Source organism: Lepus europaeus, chromosome 13, assembly GCF_033115175.1.
Source record: "Lepus europaeus isolate LE1 chromosome 13, mLepTim1.pri, whole genome shotgun sequence".
Classification (NCBI taxonomy): Eukaryota; Metazoa; Chordata; class Mammalia; order Lagomorpha; family Leporidae; genus Lepus; species Lepus europaeus.
In genome coordinates, this window is record NC_084839.1 from 23,191,033 (window position 1) to 23,206,323 (window position 15,291).

The 15,291-nt window shown below is 55.9% G+C and overlaps 1 protein-coding gene across 1 annotated transcript; it reads right to left on the bottom strand.

The window, feature by feature from the left end:
• Positions 1 to 5,783: 5,783 nt before the first annotated feature.
• On the bottom strand, positions 5,784 to 14,016 carry ADGRF3 (adhesion G protein-coupled receptor F3). The gene is made up of 11 exons (XM_062208821.1): positions 13,933 to 14,016; positions 12,591 to 12,651; positions 12,078 to 12,218; positions 11,507 to 11,677; positions 10,614 to 10,775; positions 10,248 to 10,444; positions 9,715 to 9,894; positions 7,591 to 8,958; positions 6,411 to 6,452; positions 6,261 to 6,323; positions 5,784 to 5,843 (listed from the first exon to the last, which is right to left on the bottom strand). The coding sequence occupies exons 1-11, from the start codon at positions 14,014 to 14,016 to the stop codon at positions 5,784 to 5,786; spliced, it is 2,529 nt and encodes an 842-aa protein (XP_062064805.1).
• Positions 14,017 to 15,291: the final 1,275 nt, after the last annotated feature.

Sequence of the window (15,291 nt, forward strand, 5' to 3'; positions counted from 1 at the left end):
CGGCCCTCCTGGGTCAGCATGACCAGAGGTTTGAATTTATTGTAACAGAATGAAAAGGGAATGAATAACTTAAGGGCGCAGTGAACACGGGCTCCAGGCTCCAGGCTGAGTGGGCTCCAGCCTGTTAAACACTGAAATCTTAACAGAATACTTGGCCTCTTTCAGGTCTCGGCCACACAGCATTGTGTAGCTGCTTAGTTTTGCAGAACCTCCTGCTGTTCCCTCCTCGATAAAGCCATCTAGCTAGTTTCTCAAGAAGCTGTGTTGATGTCAGATACCTTGTTATCAAACCCACAGCCGGCTTCAGCCCTGACTCGGCACCCAGCCTCCCTTTTGCACCCCTCAAGAACCCCAGAGCACCCTCACTGAGCAGGACAGACGTTCTTGAGACCCCGTCTGCGGTCGTCACCTTCTGCCGGTAGATTAAAGGGGACGCTCTCTTCCTGACCGGCAGACCTCATCTTCATTATTCTGATTCAGCACCATTGACAAGGACCAGACTTGTGGGAACAAAATAATCCGGTTATTAAGAGACAAATCCTGTATGTTTCTGCTTAATGTGAGGTGTCTAAAGTTGGTTCACAGCGATGGGACACGGGAGGGAGGGAAACTAGGGAGCAGGTGTGTCCTGGATAAGGGGCTTTGGTTTTGAAAGAGGAAATCTGGAGATTGGCTGAACAGCGATGTCAATGGACTCTGCTGGATTGTACCCCTACAAATGGTTAAAATGGGGGTGGGCTTTTAGTGCAGCTTGGAACTCCCATTCCCATATTGGAGTGCCCGAGTTCAGCTCCTGGCTTCACTCTTGACTCCAGCTCCCTGCTAATACACCCTGGGACACAGCAGATGATGGCTCAAGTACTTGGGCCCCTGCCATTCATGTGGGAGACCCAGGCTGAGTTCCTGGTTCCCAGCTTCAGCCTGGCCCACCCCCTGCTGTGCGCATTTCAGGGAGTGAACCGGTGTCTGTCTGTATCTCTCCCTGCCTTTCAAATAAAATATATAAGAAAATAAAAAATGTATATTTGTTTAAAGGGCAATTTTAAGGAATTCTGGGGGAGGAAGACATATTCAGGATAGAGGTGTCCTCCGGGCCAGGGACACAGCTGGCTTCACTGGTGTTGCTGGCGTCCCAGTTCTTGGCTGTGGGTTCACCCAACTTCCCATGAGTCTCCTTGGCGTGACTGCTGTGCAAGGTCATCCATGGCCCGGCATGGCCTCGGTCTACTGTGGCCCTTGATGTTTGTCCTTAGACATCTTAAGGTGATCCTTACTCTTAAAGGTCCCCACTTCAGCCTCTCTTCATGTAGAACTTTGATCTGACCCTCTGTGCCACCAAACAAGCGCGTGAGGTTGGAGCCCCTGTGTTTGCCTTCATCCCCTCATTAAGACTTCGGAAGGGTTGCCCCCTTCTCCCAGCTGTTCGCTTCTGGAGATCTCTAACACTCGCTGTTCATTCAGCCCGCAGATACACATTCAGTGCTGGCCGTGTAGCAGGCACTGCTGCAGCCAAGAAAACACAAAAATCCCTGCCTTCCTTGTGTCCATCTTTCCAGGGAAAAGAATCCCTGTGGCCGGCATTTGTGCCAATGCCGCCTGAGATGCCCGCATCCCACGTCAGAGTTTGTTGGCTTCCATCCTGCCTCAGTTTTCCATCCAGCTTCTTTGCTAATGTGGACCTGTTAGGTAGGAAGTCAGTTACGAGCTTCTGTGTGTGTGACATAAAGGCCTAAAGAGAAGACATCTATGTCCAGCGTATGCTGCATCTCAAAGCCATCCCTTTGGTGTTTCAGGGGCAGCCTGGCCTTCGCATCCTGCCCTGCCCCCTTCTACCTGATAACCTACCAGGTGGGGGTCCCCACCCCTTCTGCCTGACAAATCTTCCACACTCTCCCAGGTGCAGCCCAGGATCTGCATTTCAAATACCCTGCTCTGGATCCCAATTCTCTAGGGGGTCCTGCCCACCCTTCCTCCTGTCTGATAATATTTGCATCCATAAAGTCCTTTGTTTCAGACCTTCAAGAGAAAACTCAGAAGTTTTTCTATTTACATCCAAAAAGCCCTTTGTTCCAAGAGGAGCAGAGGTGGGGAGGCAAGACCCGTCTCCTTAAAAACCCCCAGCCTCAACCGGACTGAGGCTCAGCCCTCTGCCTCTCAGCTGAGCCGCCCGCCTGGCCTGGCCTGGCCAGGTGTAATCTCTCTACTCAACCATGTAACCTCCTCCCACCCCCCAAGTCTGAGCGACCGGGCACTCTCTCTCAGGTCCTGTCTGGAGAGGTGCCCATCCGTCCTTACGGATGTCCCTTCCCTAATAAACTTTGCTGCTTTTACTTTCCACTACTCTGTCTCACCCCTGAATTCCTTCTTGCGCGAAGACAAGAACCCTGCAATTTCTCTGGTAACAGACCCTGGGATGAAGCAGGCGACGGCTCAAGTACTTGGTCCCTGCGGCCCATGTGGGAGACCCAGACTGGGCTCCTGGCTTCGGCCTGACCCAGCCCCAGCTGTTGTGGGCGTTTGCGGAATGAACCAGAGAAAGGAAGATTATCATTCTCTCTCTCTGTCTCTCTCTCTCTCTCTCTCCCTCTCTGCTCTGTTTCTCTTTCATATAAATAAATCTTTTTTTTTTTTTTTTGACAGGCAGAGTGGATAGTGAGAGAGAGAGAGAGAGAGAAAGGTCTTCCTTTTTTTTTGCCGTTGGTTCACCCTCCAATGGCTGCTGCGGCCAGCGCATCTCGCTGATCCGAAGCCAGGAGCCAGGTGCTTCTCCTGGTCTCCCATGCGGGTGCAGGGCCCAAGCACTTGGGCCATCCTCCACTGCCTTCCCGGGCCATAGCAGAGAGCTGGCCTGGAAGAGGGGCAACCGGGATAGAATCCGGCGCCCCGACCGGGACTAGAACCCGGTGTGCCGGCGCCACAAGGCGGAGGATTAGCCTGTTAAGCCACGGTGCCGGCCCATATAAATAAATCTTAAAAATAAAAACAAAAATGGTCCCCTTTCTTTTCAGCTTATCTTCTGCAACTCTGCCTTCATTTTGTTATTTCTCCCAGGGCCTCCAATTCTGGTCTCTTTTTTTTTTTTTTAAGATTTTATTTATTTATTTGAGAGGTACAATTACAGACAGTGAGAGGGAGGAGGGAGAGACAGAGAGAAAGGTCTTCTGTCCTCTGGTTCACTCCCCAAATGGCTGCAGGCCAGAGCTGCGCCAATCCGAAGCCAGGAGCCAGGAGCTTCTGGGTCTCCCATGTGGGTGCAGGGGCCCAAGGACTTGGTCCATCTTCTACTGCTTTTCCAGGCCACAGCAGAGAGCTGGATTGGAGCTGGCGCCCATATGGGATGCAGGGGCTGCAGGTGGAGGATTAACCTACTGAGCCACAGCACCGGCCCCCTCTGGTCTCTCTTGAGACCTGGAAGACAGCGGCAGGGTACCCAGGCTCTGTCTGATTTCAGTGGCTGGCTCTGAGGTCCTCTGTGTACGTCCACTGAGGTATACGGGAGACCCCAAACTGGTCCATTCTGCTTTTTCCACGAAGAGTGATCACAGGTTGAGAGGAAACAAGAGGATGTAGGGATGGGGGGACAAAATCCGTGCGTGGAGCTACCATGCGGAAAGGGAGCAGGGTGGGGCCACGCAGGCAATGTTGGGAGCTGCAAGGACTCCACCAGGAGGCCTTGCTCGCTCTGGAATTGAAGGGCTTTCCGTGGCCAAACACTGATTCCCAAAGCAGTGCTCCAGCTAGGGGCTGGGACGCTTTTGAATCATCACTTCCGGGGAGTGTTTTGTTTATGTATCTCTGCTTGTCATGCTTATACTCTTTTTTTTTTTTTTTTTAATTTCTTCCTTCCCTTGGTTCACCTCCCAAATGGCTGCTATGGCTGGGCTGGCGTGCTGCGCCGATCCGAAGCCAGGAGCCAGGTGCTTCTCCTGGTCTCCCATGCGGGTGCAGGGCCCAAAGACTTGGGCCATCCTCCACTGCCTTCCCGGGCCACAGCAGAGAGCTGGCCTGGAAGAGGGGCAACCGGGACAGGACCGGCGCCCCAACCGGCACTAGAACCCGGTGTGCTGGCGCCGCAAGGCGGAGGATTAGCCTATTGAGCCGCGGCGCCAGCCAATAAACATTTTTTAAACAGTCACAAAAGTAATTAAGTGAAGGCACAATATATCTACCTGAAAAGATGTCTCAACAGCCTGTGCCCGCAAATCCATTTTTATTTGAACAGAAAATGTCCCCATCCACTTTATAAAAACATCCCTGAATCGTGTAATTTCAAAAGACCGATGTGTATGATTTTTTATTTATTTACCTTTACATGTTTTCAGAAACTTATCATCTTCCTCTCATGAATTCTGTAGCTAATTCAGCCAGGGACTTCGGTGTCTCCTCAGAGCTTTCCTTAATCTTTCCTCAGTGTCAGCTCTAAGACTGCCACTTAAACGCTAGTGTTTGCAACCTTTTCTCTTTCATTCCTGTCAGTCAGTGATGTCTTCCCCACTACTTTAAAATTTTATAATGCATTTTTTCCAAAAGTTTATTTATTTGAAAGGCAGAGTTACAAAGAGGCAGAGAGAGAGAGAGATTTTCCATCTGCTGGTTCACTCCTCAGATGGCCACAATGGCCGGAGCTGCGCTGATACGAAGCCAGGAGCCAGGAGCTTCCTCCGGGTCTTCCCATGCAGGTGCCGGGCCCAAAGACTTGGGCCATCTTCTACTGCTCTCCCAGGCAGTAGCAGAGAGCCAGATCCAAAGTGGAGCAGCCGGGACTCGAACCAGCGCCCATATGGGATGCCGGCACTGCAGGCAGTAGCCTTACCCATAGTGCGTTTTTAACTAATGTGCTCCCATCAGTGTCTCTGCAACGTGTATTTCATATTTATACTTTTTAAAGGTGAAAGAAGGAGGGACCAATGAACATCTCTTCCTAAACCTTGAAAAGATACCACATTCTGCCCTCCATCTCCGGAGCTTGGAAGATCAGAGGTTCCTGTGGATTAAGTGGTCTTTTCTTCATAACTAGCAACAAGAAATCATCAAAACAGAACTCACTGGACAGTGGAAGCCATGTGTATCAACTATATACCATGCACTGCTACTCGTTAAAACCTGGTTGAGACTGCTTTACTTCCAATTATTTTGGACTTCGGCTTTTGTTGATGAGTTTCACATCATAAGCAGGTTTATCCACTAGGTAGCGTGAGCCAGTTTTTCATGCTACTCCTGCTTAGGTACTTTGGGGTGGGGACAGCTGGGCTGCTAGAGGAATGAGTGTGACTGATGGAAACATCAGCCTGCCTTTCCCGAGGGCTTAGGGTGTGGGTCAGAGCCCATCTAGTAGGTTCCAGCACCTGCCAACTCCCTCGCAGGAACACGGGCCAGTATGTGGCGTTCTTCTTCTCTGGGAAAGAGCTCGCCTTTAAGCTCAGTGCTGGTGAGGGGACAAGTTGCCCAGCCTCTGCAGGCAGCCTCCAGCCCAGTTCCAGGGCTCCAAGCCCACCAAGGCGTCAAGGCATTTCAGAAGAGTTAAAAATTTGATAGCATGATAGGGAAATTTCAGAGTGAACCGAGGCGGGGAGGCCGGTGGTTAGAGTCCTCGGCTTTCTGGGAGAGCCATAGAAGAGGCTGTGCCTTGCTCTCTGAGGCCTGCACCTGCTCCCACCCACCGGGAATGGCTCCCCTAGAAAAAAGCCTGCCTCCACCCTCTGGGCTGGGCCGGGTCTAGAAAGAGAAGCCTCTGTCACAGCTTTGCTGGGGGCTTTGCTACACTCAGCCTTGCTCCCTGGGTCTCACCTGCTGTCTTCACTTCCTCCTCTGCTGTGGTCCAAGACCTGGGTTTCATTTGTGGCCTGGGAAGAGGTGGAGAGGCCCAGCTGCAGGGCGGTCGTCACTGGTGACTCCGCCCGGAAAAGGGGTGCCCACTCTGCACTCTGGCCTGCTGCCCTCCTGCCTGGGCTGCAGTCATCCTGGGACTTTGCTCTCGGCGACAGCAGCTCCCATGAGCACTGTCCTCCCTTCTCCCTTCCCATCTAACCAGACACTGCCTCTCAGATAGGAAATCAGGGACCAGAGAGCCGGGAGGAGTCCAAGCCCCAGGAAGCTGATTCTGACTGCTCCGCTGGACCGCTCCCTCCACTGTTGGAGACCTTGAACCTGAAAGCTGCTCCTCAGAGTTAGCCCTGATCTTCCCCAGCCCCTGAGGGCAGCTGCGGGACACCCTGTGGCCTTGCTGGGGGACAGCAGAGGGCTGGAGGGTGGCGACTCACCAGGGAGATGGCGGAGCTGGGGGCTTGGGTGCCACAGAAGCGTTTCCATAAGGCCTCTCGTACCTGCAGGTGAGGGAAGTGCCCACGTAGGCAGCCCAACTCCCCGCGTGGGACTTGGAAGCAGGCCAGGGGCTAGGTGGGCAGACTCACCTTTTTGTCCATGAGGCAGCCAAACAGTAAGATGAAGACACCCTGAGAGAGGGACGTGGGGCAGGCTGGTCACGGGGAGGGGACCGACTCGGACATCTCGCTCCCCCTCGTCTGCCCGCAGCCTCCGTCCTCCTGGCTAACCCACGTGCCAAGGCTTCCTGACTCCATCTCTCTGCACATGAGCCCAACTGTCGCACGGGATCCATACAGGTGCTTTGCTTATTGCTATGGTCCCAAAGCGGGGTATTAAAGGATTGGGGACTGGCAATTTCCTGATTTCTTTGGCAAAACCAGATGGGATTTTACAGGCAAGAAATCCAAAGCTCAGGGGCCAGGTGCTGTGGTGTAGCTGGTAAAGCTGCTGCCTACAACGCCGGCATCCCATGTGTGCGCCGGTTTGAGTTGTGGCTGCTCCACTTCTGATCCAGCTCCCTGCTAATGGCCTGGGAAAAGCAGCAGAAGGTAGCCCAAGTACCTGGGTCCCTGCCATTCACATGGGAGACTTGGATGAAGCTCTTGGCTCCTGGCTTCAGCCTGGCCCAGCCCTGGTCATTAAGACCACCTGGGGAGGGACCAGACACACACACTGTGTGTGTGTGTCTCTCTTTCTCTAAAACTCTTTCAAATACATAAATGAGTCTTAAAAAAGAGGGAGGGGGAGAGAGAGAGAGAGAGAGAGAGAGAGAGAGAAAGCTCAGAGGGGCTATGTAATCTGTCCAGAGTGATCCAGTTGGTCAGTGTAGGCACTGGGATCCATTCTTTTTTTTTTTTTTTTTAAAGATTTATTTATTTACTTGAAAGTCAGAGTCACACAGAGAGAAGGAGAGACAGAGAGAGAGGGCTTCCATCCGCTGGTTCACTCCCCAATTGGCCGCAAAGGCCAGAGCTGTGCCGATCTGAAGCCAGGAGCCAGGAGCTTCTTCCAGGTCTCCCACTCAGGTGCAGGGGCCCAAGGATTTGGGCCATCTTCTACTGCATTCCCAGGCCATAGCAGAGAGCTGGATCGGAAGTGGAGCAGCGGGGACTCGAACCGGCAGCTTTACCCACTATGCCACAGCACCGGCCCCGAGGGATCCATTCTTAAGCCTTCTATAGTCCCTGGGCCTGCTCTTTCAGTTCTATCCTGAGCCTATTGACCTTGAGAAAGGGCAGCTCACACAGCCACCACCTTGCTACCTACCTGGAAGGCATTGAGAATGGTGAAGATGTAATGAGGGACTATGGAGACTTCCTCTAGCAGAGTGGCCAGGCCCAGCCCCCAGGTGAGGCCAAAGATGGGTGTGAGGATGAGCAGGGCTTTGGCCACCCCCAGAAGAGCCTGGCGCTTCTCCGCCGGGGGCCCCTCTGACAGCGATGGTCTCAGCAGCTTCAGCACAGCCATGGCCAGGACCAGTCCGTTCACGCCCACGACGACCAGCACTGGCCCCACGAAGGTGTAGAGCGCCCCTCCCTGCCCATCCAACCAGCATTCTCCCTCCTTCAGGTATTGCCCTCGAGGTAGATAGAGGCCCAGGGTGAGCCCTGCAAACCCCAGTGGGCACAAGTAGCCAAGGATCACCATGATGGGGAGCACTCGGTGCTTGGACAGCTGATGGAAGACAAAAAGCAGTTGATGAGCCAGCACCAGGGCCTGCGCCAGCATCCAGAAAAAGGTAGCCAGATAGAGGAAGTGAGAGAGGAAGGCCGTGGCCAGGCAGAGCGGGCTGTGGGTTTCAGGACGAAACAGCAGGGATCCCAGGAAGCAGGTGTCTGCAGCCAGCAAGCACAGTGCCATGTTGACCAGGCTAGCGTGGCGGAAGTAGGCGACTTTGTTCCGCACCACGACTCTCCACACCAGCCTGTACACGGCCAGGCACACGAGCAGTGCCACTATGGAGGCCCCTAAGCCCACCTGACTCAGCAGGTCCAGGGCTGGTGCCTGTGGGACAGAGCGTTGGGACATAAGGATGGAGAAGGCAGTGAGGTGCTGGCAGATGCACTGAGGGGTGGGTTGAGTGCTGGCCACCTGGCACCCTTCCTCTGACCAGCCCCCATTGCCCTGGAAAAGTCTGTAGTCCCAGAAGACACAGTGGGCGCTACCATTTATGTCCCCAAAGTTCATGATGACCTTGACCTGATTGATGGCCTGGCTACCAGCCATAATGGAGATGGAGAGGACCTGACCAGAAGTGCCGTACAGAGCATCTCCCAGCTCCTGCCCATAGTTTGGGGGCAGAAGTTGGCCCAGTTTTTGTAGCAACAAGCTGGTGATTCTGACATTGGTTCCATTAGGAACATGTGGGGCCAGAGAGTGCTGGGGGATCTGAACTTGCATGGGGGGCAAGGAGACCCTGTAGTCAGGAGAGAGAGAGGGCGTGTAGAGCTGGCTGTCCAACTGCACATTGGTCAAGTTGAAGGCGAACGGTTGATCCAGTGGGCACAGGCTGCGCGCCAGGGTCTCCAGAGCCAGCAGGAGGTCTGAGCTCACTGAGGGCTCCTTGTCCTGGGCCGGTGTCCACAGAGAGCTGATGTTCATGTCTAGCACCTTGTCTGTGGTTGTCAGGAGGTCCTGTGGCACCCAACAGAGATGAGCCTGCTATGCGAGAGCCCGCCCCACAGAGCAGGAGCACTGGCTTCTGTAGACCCCACCCTTCCTGGCCTAGTGTGAGCCCCAGGGTTGCAGAGAAGAGGGGAGAGGAGGACGGGCCTATGAGAGGAGGCTTTCTAGAGAAGAACGGCACTGCTCGGCTCCCTTCCTCCCCAGGGGCATCTCCAAGTCTGTGGTCTCCTGACCCACACCCAGCCCTGCCTTGGGGCGACCTGGGCACTAGGAGGGCCCGTCTCCAAGTCCTCAACCCCTCCAGGTCGGTGCACCCGCACATGCTCTATCTTCCCAGACTGGAAGGGTGTGTGTGGTAGCAATGCCCTTTGTGGTCCTTTCGGCTGCAGCTTGTGGATCACCAATGACTCTCCTACTGAGAGCTGATTTAGTGAGTCCCACAAAGCCAAGTGTGTTGCATCTGTGTGTGTGTGTGTGTGTGTGTGACAGCCACATGTCTGCTTGTGCATGCATGCCTCTGCACTCAAGTCTCCACTCCCCTGCCTGCCTTCCAGCTTCCTGTGTGTTGCCCGCATCAGGCCCTTTCCACACTTCGCAGCCTTGCAGCCTGTGTCCAAGAGGAGACACAGACAGGGAGCAGACACTTGGGCTCTGGAAGGTCTGCTGTCTGACAGCCCACGGTGCCACCCAGGGACAGGAGTGCCCGGAGCTGCAGAACCTCAGCCCTCCCTGCCCCGCTGACCCAAGCGCACTCAGAGATCTCACCTGCAGGGCACTGCGGTTAAGCTGTACACTGGCTACGGCTACCACCTTGGCCAAGGCTTTTACGGTGCCCAACAGTGACACTAAGTCAGAGGGCGAGCTGCTCTCCTCCGCCAGCCGTGGCATCCGGGCCAGGATCTTTGGCACCTTCTCAGCAGGCTTGCCCTGGCCTGCCAGCAGCAGCTGGAACAGATCAGAGAGCAGGAAGGAGGGTGGCGAGAGGGTCCTCAGGAGAGTAGGACCACCTCTTCCTTTTACCAGGTCCTCACCTCCCCCGACCACTCCCAGACCCCATCCTAGAGAGAGCAGGAAGCGAAGGGCGGTGTGCAGGGGCCATGAGGAAGGCATGGACACCCGTGTTGGGGCATAAACACTGGATGGGCCTGTGGTCCCTCGCGGAGCGTGCAGGTCCCAGGGGCTCTGTGGGGGCTGCAGGTGAGAACAGGTGAGGAGCCTGCCTCTCAGAGGGACAGGATCCTAAGCCAGGCCCCGGCGGGGGGAGGGGAAGCCTGTAGGCAGCCGGGCGACCGCTTTACCTTGGCCTTGGCAAACAGGCGCAGGAGCCTCGTGTCTGTGCAGCTGTAGTCAACGGCACCCCAGAGCCCGTTGGGCCCACACAGCCTCTTCACCACGCCCCTCTTGCCCGCAGGACATGGGGCCTGTGCCTCGTGGCCAGCCTTGGTGACATTCCAGGCAACCACCAAGGAGTCCTCGGGGCAGGCGACATCTCCGTCTGAAGACGATGATAAGGATGACTGCAACCGCAGCTCAGCCCGCGGTGCTCTTCGGGTGGAAACCTGCTCACAGGCCCGGGGCGGGGCTACGTCGCCAGGATGGGAGACTCCCGCTCCCAGGGCAAGCAGCTGAGGGCTCGGCCGGCCAGACCGCCAGACCCCACGTACCGTGGAGGACGGTGACGGAGACAGGGACCCTGAGAGGAGCCAAGCCCTGGCTCTGCAGCTCGCACGTGTACGTGGTGTCAGTGGCCGGGCAGCGCGGAACAGCCAGGACCAGGCACCCCTCCGTGCCCAGCTGTGGCTCCCCCGTCTGCCCAGGCCCGTCCCCTACCCCTCCGTGCCCAGCCGTGGCTCCCCCGTCTGCCCAGGCCCGTCCCCTACCCCTCCGTGCCCAGCCGTGGCTCCCCCGTCTGCCCAGGCCCGTCCCCTACCCTCCGTGCCCAGCCGTGGCTCCCCCGTCTGCCCAGGCCTGTCCCCTACCCTCCGTGCCCAGCCGTGGCTCCTCCGTCTGCCCAGGCCTGTCCCCTACCCCTCCGTGCCTAGCCGTGGCTCCCCTGTCTGCTCAGGCCCGTGCCCCAACCCCTTCGTGCCCAGCCATGGTTCCCTGTCTACTCAGACCCATGCCCCAACCCCTCCATGCCCCGCTTTTTGTTTTTGGCCCTAGAGGGGCATCTGAGTGTGGCTGCTGTGGTCCAGCCTGGACCCTTCTTATCAGTGGAAACCAGACAAGGAAACTAGCCCATGACTTCCCCTGTCCATGTAACTCGGGGCTGTTGGCGCTGCTTCCTACCCCTTGCTTCCCCCACTCCCCCACCAAGGCTAAAAAGCAAATCACTTGAGCTCTGTCTCCCCTCAGCTGTCTGGCCCTGGGGCCCCATTCTCTGGTCTCTACTCAGGTCCCAAGTTCAGGGTCTGCTAGGATGACTGGCTTTCTCGTCCACTCAGAGGAGCAGCGGGACGGGGCCAGCTGGCAGACACAGCTTCAGAGAAGGACAAACATGGAGAGCATTTGTTTCCCCCCTGGAGGCTGTTGTTTCCAAGTTCCCAGCCCTCCTCACCAGGTGGCAGCAACTGGCAATAGCCTGGTTCAGAATCCTCAAAGACAAGGCAGCTATAGGGCAGCTGACCGTGGGAGTCGGTGCAGGCACGGTGACGGAAGCAGGAGCTGCTGTTCCACTGGTACCCGGCACAGCACGTACAGATGTACCCCTGGCCACTGGCATTGCACACTGGCAGAGGACAGAAGGGCGGTGAGGAGAGGGCTGGCTGAGGAGGTTGGGGCCGGCCGGAGGCTGTGTGTCTGGATCAGTCACATACACACACCCCACCCTGCCCCCAAATTGGGGCTCCCTCCGAAGTCAAGGTTCAGAGCTGGAGGTCGCACCAGCCGAGAGCGTCAGGCAGGGTGTGAGCACATCTGGGCTCCACAGTCCACCCTGGGGCCCTCGGCAGAAGTTAGACAACAGATGCATGGACAGAAAGGGCGGGGTCTGTCTGGTGGGGAGGTGAGGAGGGAGCTGGGCCAGGGAGAAGGGAGCAGGCAGCGCCCCCAGAAACAGAGAGGTGCTTGTAGCACCCCAGGGCCTGGGCTGGGGGGGGACTGGGAAGCCGGTCCCATGCAGGGGGTACCTGTAGTGAGGCTGAGGCCAGTGAGGGTTCTTGGGGAAGAGGAAGGCAAGGCAGTGGCAAGAGTCAGGCTCTTAGAGAGCACGGGGAGCCAGGTCTCGTCCGGAGCGTCCAGCTGGACATAGATGGCGACCAGGGCTGATTCTATACAGGAGCAGAGGGGACAGGTGGAGACGGGGGTACAGCAAGGCCTCAACCCTTTCGCCTCCCGCACCTGTGGCCTGGGTGGGCGAACAGACAGCAAGCAGCCCCACGCCCAGGCAGGTGTGTTCAGACACACGGTCTCAGGTCACCCTCACGGCGACTCCCATGGCATGGAGGAGGCTCGCAAAGACAAAAGTGTCTCTGGAGGCCTTGGAGCCGGAACACTGGCACGGTCATGTGTGGCGGAGGCCAGAGCCAGCCCTCTCTGCACCCTACTGCTCCGCCCCCAGCCCTCGCCTAGTCCTTTTCTGTTGCCTCCTTCCCCACCCACTCCCACCTCCTCCTGTCCCTGCCTCTTGTCCATCCACTCACCCCCTGCTCCACTCTCTTGGTTCAGGGGCTGCCCAGACTCCCCTCCAGCCTGACTCTGGTCCTGGAAGAGAGCACAGAGGGGGCCCTCTGAGAAGGGTCTGTCCCAAGTCCCCCTGGGGTAGGGCCTGCCTGGACGGCCCGGTGTGAATGGCTCTCTTGGCCGCTCTACCTTCTCCTGGGCATCGAGAGAGGAGAGGAAAGCCAGGTGACAGGGAGTTCCGGGATGCAACCCAGGACCCCGCTAGGGCCCGCAATCCCAACAGCGCCCAGGCACAGGCACTCCCTGGGCAGTCAACATGCTTTGCTTAGTTCCTTCCTACATTTCCTTGTCCCTGGGCCTCCAGGCTAGTTGAGATGACTGGGTCTGGAGCTCGAGCGGGTGGGGGTGGTGGGGTGCTGGGCAGAGCTGCGGGGACTCAGCAGCTTGGGGATTTAATTCCCTTGGGAGAATCTGACACAGGGTGAGTGGTCTCTGTTCCTGGAGATGATTTCTGTGCCAACTCCTTCCTCTCTCAAAACCGCGTGTGCATGTGGCTATCTTCCAAACCCAGGATGAGACATGAGCTAGATATGGGCATGGGCAAGGTACAGAGAGATGTAAATAATGCTAAATAGATACCTTCGGCTAACGTCACATGTAGATTTAGAGGTAGAGTGATATGAAGATATCGATGTCCTCCGGGGAGAACGTGAGTGCTCTAACCCAGGGGCAGGCAGCCGGCCTGCTGGACAGCTCTGTCCTGTGTCCGAGTGCCCGGATTTGAGTGCTGGCTCTGCGTCGGGCTCCAGCTTATCGCTAATGTGCAGTCTCAGTGGCAGCCGTGGCGGCTCGGGCACCGGAGTTCCCGCCAGGCCATGCACATGAAGGACCCAGAGGGAGTTCTGGGCTCCCAGCGCGGGCCTGGCCCAGGCCTACCTGTTGGGGCATTTGAGTGGAAAGGAGCATGCTCTCGCTCCCTCTCCCTCAATAAATAAATACGTGAATAAATAAGTAAATTTAAAAGTACTCATCCAGACTCTGTGGCCTTGCTTCATAGTCTCTTCTGTCCGCCACACCAATGGTTCACAAGTCTGGAGAGTTTTCCTTTCTTTTCCTTTTACATTGCCAAGTTGACTGGAAAGGCCTTTGTCAGAAGTGCGGTCTCACCACCGGGACCCACAGGGACCCAGAGGCGCTGAAGCTATCCCCTGACATCCTGAATCCGCGGCTCAGCGAGCCTGGAACAGGACAGCCTCTCTCCTGCACTGGCTCCTCAGCCTCCCGCCCTCCCTGCTCCACCTGCCCTTCACCCCACAGCCTGCTCTCTCACAACGTGGGGGCCCTCACCCCTGTTGGACTTACCGGCTGGGACGCTGTGGCACCTGGTGACCCCAGCAGGGGAAGGGTCACAGCCAGGAGCAGCTGCGGGGCAGCCAGGCGGACCATGGCTCAGTGAAGCCGACCCTAAGAGCTCTCCTGCTGCTGCACCATGCAAATTTCCTTGCAGAAGAGCTGGCCTCGCTGTGCACGGATGGGGTGGGAGGGAAGGGTGGAGGGGAGCCAGGACCAAATTTACAGAGGAAGTGTCACAGCCGTGGCTCGGAGTCAAATAAGCTTCCAGGCCTCTGGGGCCTCCTGGAACCCACGTGCCTCCCCCGAGAGCAGTCTGCTCAGGGTCCCCTGGGGCCTGGACCAAGGACTGAGGGAGTAGGAGAGGACTGAAAGATTGGAGGTAACAACAGCCACGGGTCAGTAAGCCAGGCTCAGTCATGTTCCCAAGGATCTAGGAAGTCTGGAATGTTCTGGAACTCCTCTAGGAAGCTGGGTCATTGATCAAAGAGCCAAGATTAGAAAAGAGAGCAGGCATTGTGGTGTAGCAGGCAAAGCCGCCACCTGCAGTGCTGGCATCCCGTGTGGGAGCCAGTTCACATCACCACTGCTCCATTTCTGATCCAGCTCCCTGCCAATGTCCTGGGAAAGCAGTAGAAGACGGCCCAAGTGCTTGGGCCCCTGCTACCCATGTGGGAGACCTGGAAGAGGCTCCTGGCTCCTGGATTCAGCAGATGGGAGATCTCAGTCTCTCCCTCTGTAGCTCTCCATTTCAAATAAATAAATACATCTTTTAAAAAATTAGGAAAGAAAAAAAGATTACCGCTGATTGCTACCGAAAATAATTTTCAGATAGAATCTTTTTACATTAAAATTTATTTGAAAGGCAGAGAGAGAGAGAGTGTGTGTGCAAGCAACTCCCAGCCACTGGTTCGTTCCCCAAATGTCCACAACCCAGGGCTGGGTCGGGGTGGAGTCAGGAGCCTGGAGTGCAATCCAAGTCTCCCATGTGGGTGTCGGGAACCCAGTTATCTGAGTCATTACTTCTGCCTCCCAGAGTCTGCAGTAGCAGGAAGCTGGAGTCGGGAGCCAGAGCTAGATCAAACCCAGGTACTCTGATAAGGCAGGCTGGCATCTTAACCGCTAGGCTAAACGCCCACTCCCCCAGACAGAGTCTTAGATGTAAAATGAACCTGAAAAGATACTAGAAAAAATTAACAAGTAATTACACATAATTTTGAAGGGAGAAAAGGTTTTCAAACAAGACACAAAATTGAAAAGCCAAGAAAGAAAATAAAATTGTCTAAAAATTTCAAATTCTGCATGAAGAGAATCAGTTTCTTTCTTTCTTTCTTTCTTTCTTTCTTTCTTTCTTTCTTTCTTTCTTTCTTT